Raw genomic sequence first — 2,665 nt, 5'->3', positions numbered from 1 at the left:
CCTACCACCTGTTAGCCCTGGAACAACACACATTGGCATGAAAGTAGAATCTTAATGCATAGCAGTACTTAATTCTGCTGCCTTCAAAGAGCTTTTAAATCTGCTTTGCACCACATAGTTTCTGTTCATAACCTCTTTTAGAAGCAAATGCTTTAAATAGAAGTGCTTATAGATTTGCAAATGCTACGTTCTGCAAGAAAATTGAACAGCTCTGCAAAAGTAGACTGTGTTTTGATTCTGAGACCTGTGTGTTTCACATACTTATACATTCTGCTTGAACTGTTCAGTGATACATAAGAATTACTTGGTGGTATTAGAATGCGCTTAAGAAAAAATATTTTGGTAGGGAAACTTAATGCAAAACTCTTTCACACTGAATAATGTATAACTATATTGAGTTTATACCTTAATGTTATGGTGCAATCAGTTAAAAATTCATGGATATTGAAATTAATATATGATTGGGCAAGTGTTTGGGTCTGATAAAATTGTATTGTGATCCATTGTTAGTATTTGCAGGTAATGTAGCCTCTGTTTAGAGATAAAGTTCATTTTTACTGAGTGAATGTATACTAGGACAACCTCAAAAGGTTTTAATTAGGATTAGTATTAAGTTTTCATAAAATTGATATTATAAATTTTGTTGGCATCATTAGGTGTACGAGTATCAGGATTTCTGAGTGAAGAAGAGAAGAAGTACCAACAAAAAAGCATTACGAGTTTCTTAAAATCAGGAAAAGAAATTGGTTTTCTTAGACTTCAGCCTGGGAAGTTCAACCAAGAATATTTCAGAAACAAATCAGAAGCATCTACCACAGGGAGTTTTTTTGATAAAAAGCGAGCGGCAAGGCAGCTAAATGGTGAGAATCCTTCTCTAAATGAATCTGTAGGTAAGCAGCTCTTTCATGAGAGGAAATCATCAACAAATTTTGTAGAAGAAACAAAGAAAGTCGCAGACTTGCAGAATTCTACTAATGTGTGTAAGATCTTCACCTGCCCTGTTTGCTTTGAGGAGCAAAGCAGCAACAGTTTGGAAGAGCTTAATAGGCATATTGATGTGTGCCTCGGTGGGACTCTTGTTAAAGATACGGTGGAAATAACCAAGAATTACGATTCAAGAGAAAATACAAGTAACTTTCTTCCACAATTTAAAAACGAAAATGTTGATGAATGTCAAAAAAATAAACCAGATCAACTAGCTGGAACAGACCAGTCTGCAAGTACATCTGACAATTCTATTAGCAATAGCACAGAAAAATTCACTCAGATAATATCTGATAAACCTCAAAGAGAAAGACAGCCTGACAATCTCAGTGATATTGCTAGAAACATGTGTATGAAACAGTGTCTCTTCCCCAAAAGAATTTCACAAGATAGTGAAGACCATTTTGAGAAGACTGAACATACAGAAGAAAACAGTTCATCCTGTTTCTCTGAAGCCAAAGAAGACAGTGTTCTTGTTTGTCCAGTTTGTAATTCAGAACAGAAAACAAGAAGTCTTGTGTCATTTAACAGACATGTGGATGTCTGCTTAAATAAAGGCCTTATCCAGGAACTGACAGAAAAAAAAGATTTTCCTACAAAGACTTCTAATATGGAAATCTCAAACAGAGTTGGTGAGTGTGCACACTAAGATATATTCAATTATTCAGATTGTCTGCTTGTACAATTAAAATAATACGGTAATAATGGAATACTTGGAACTTTTCAAAAAAGGGTTTTGAGATTTTTGCAAAAAATTAATTTGAGTAAAGCCTGTGTAAGGGTTTACATTTTTTATATCAAACCAGTTTTCATTAAAAACTAGATCTATTAATGCAGTCGTAGCCACGCAGTGCATTCTCATTTGCAACAATGGTGATACAGGAATTACTGCTCATTTCTGTAAATTACATGTTTGCTACCCCCCAACCATGTTTAGGAGGGTGTTTGTAAGGCCGCTGGAATTTTAGAGAAAATCAATGAAAACATAGAATAATAGAATAGTTAGGGTTGGAAAGGACCTTAAGATCACCTAGTTCCAATCCCCCTGCCATGAGCAGGGACACCTCACACTAAACTGTGTCACCCAAGACTCTGTCCAGCCTGGCCTTGAACACCGCCAGGGTTGGAGGATTCACAACTTCCTTGGGCAACCTATTCCAGTGCCTCACCACCCTCACTGTGAAGAACTTCTTCCTTATATCTAATCTAAACTTCCCCTGTTTAAGTTTAAACCCATAACCCCTTGTCCTACCACTAGAGTCCCTAATGAAGAGTCCCTCCCCAGCATCCTTGTAGGCCCCCTTCAGATATTTGAAGGCTGCTATGAGGCACGCAGCCTTCTCTTCTTCAGGCTGAACAGCCCCAACTTTCTCAGCCTGTCTTCATAAGGGAGGTGCTCCAGTCCTCTTATCATCCTCGTGGCCCTCCTCTGGACTTGCTCCAACAGCTCCACGTCCTTTTTATGTTGAGGACACCAGAACTGGACACAATACTCCAAGTGAGGCCTCACAAGAGCAGAGTAGAGGGGCAGGATCACCTCCTTTGACCTGCTGGTCATGCTTCTTTTGCTACAGCCCAGGATACGGTTGGCTTTCTGGGCTGCAAGCGCACACTGCCTGCTCATGTTGAGTTTCTCATCAACCAAAACCACCAAGTCCTCCTCCGCAGGGCTGCTTTGAAT

The 2,665-nt window shown here is 38.8% G+C and overlaps 1 protein-coding gene across 1 annotated transcript in view; it reads left to right on the top strand.

Annotated features, from left to right (window-relative positions):
• The window catches only part of POLK (polymerase (DNA directed) kappa), a gene marked incomplete at its 3' end in the record, with an annotated part of 25,101 nt that extends 23,485 nt beyond the window's left edge, over nt 1-1,616 (top strand). The window contains exon 12 of the mRNA XM_010009789.1: nt 657-1,616. Coding sequence (XP_010008091.1) covers nt 657-1,616 — 960 coding nt within the window. The remainder of the gene's footprint in view (nt 1-656) is intronic.
• Between the last annotated feature and the right edge of the window lie 1,049 nt (nt 1,617-2,665).

This window comes from Nestor notabilis, unplaced genomic scaffold (genome assembly GCF_000696875.1).
Source record: "Nestor notabilis isolate BGI_N333 unplaced genomic scaffold, ASM69687v1 scaffold3242, whole genome shotgun sequence".
Taxonomy (NCBI): domain Eukaryota; kingdom Metazoa; phylum Chordata; class Aves; order Psittaciformes; family Psittacidae; genus Nestor; species Nestor notabilis.
The sequence above is the reverse complement of the archived record's forward strand: the minus strand, read 5'-3'. Positions and strand labels throughout refer to the sequence as shown.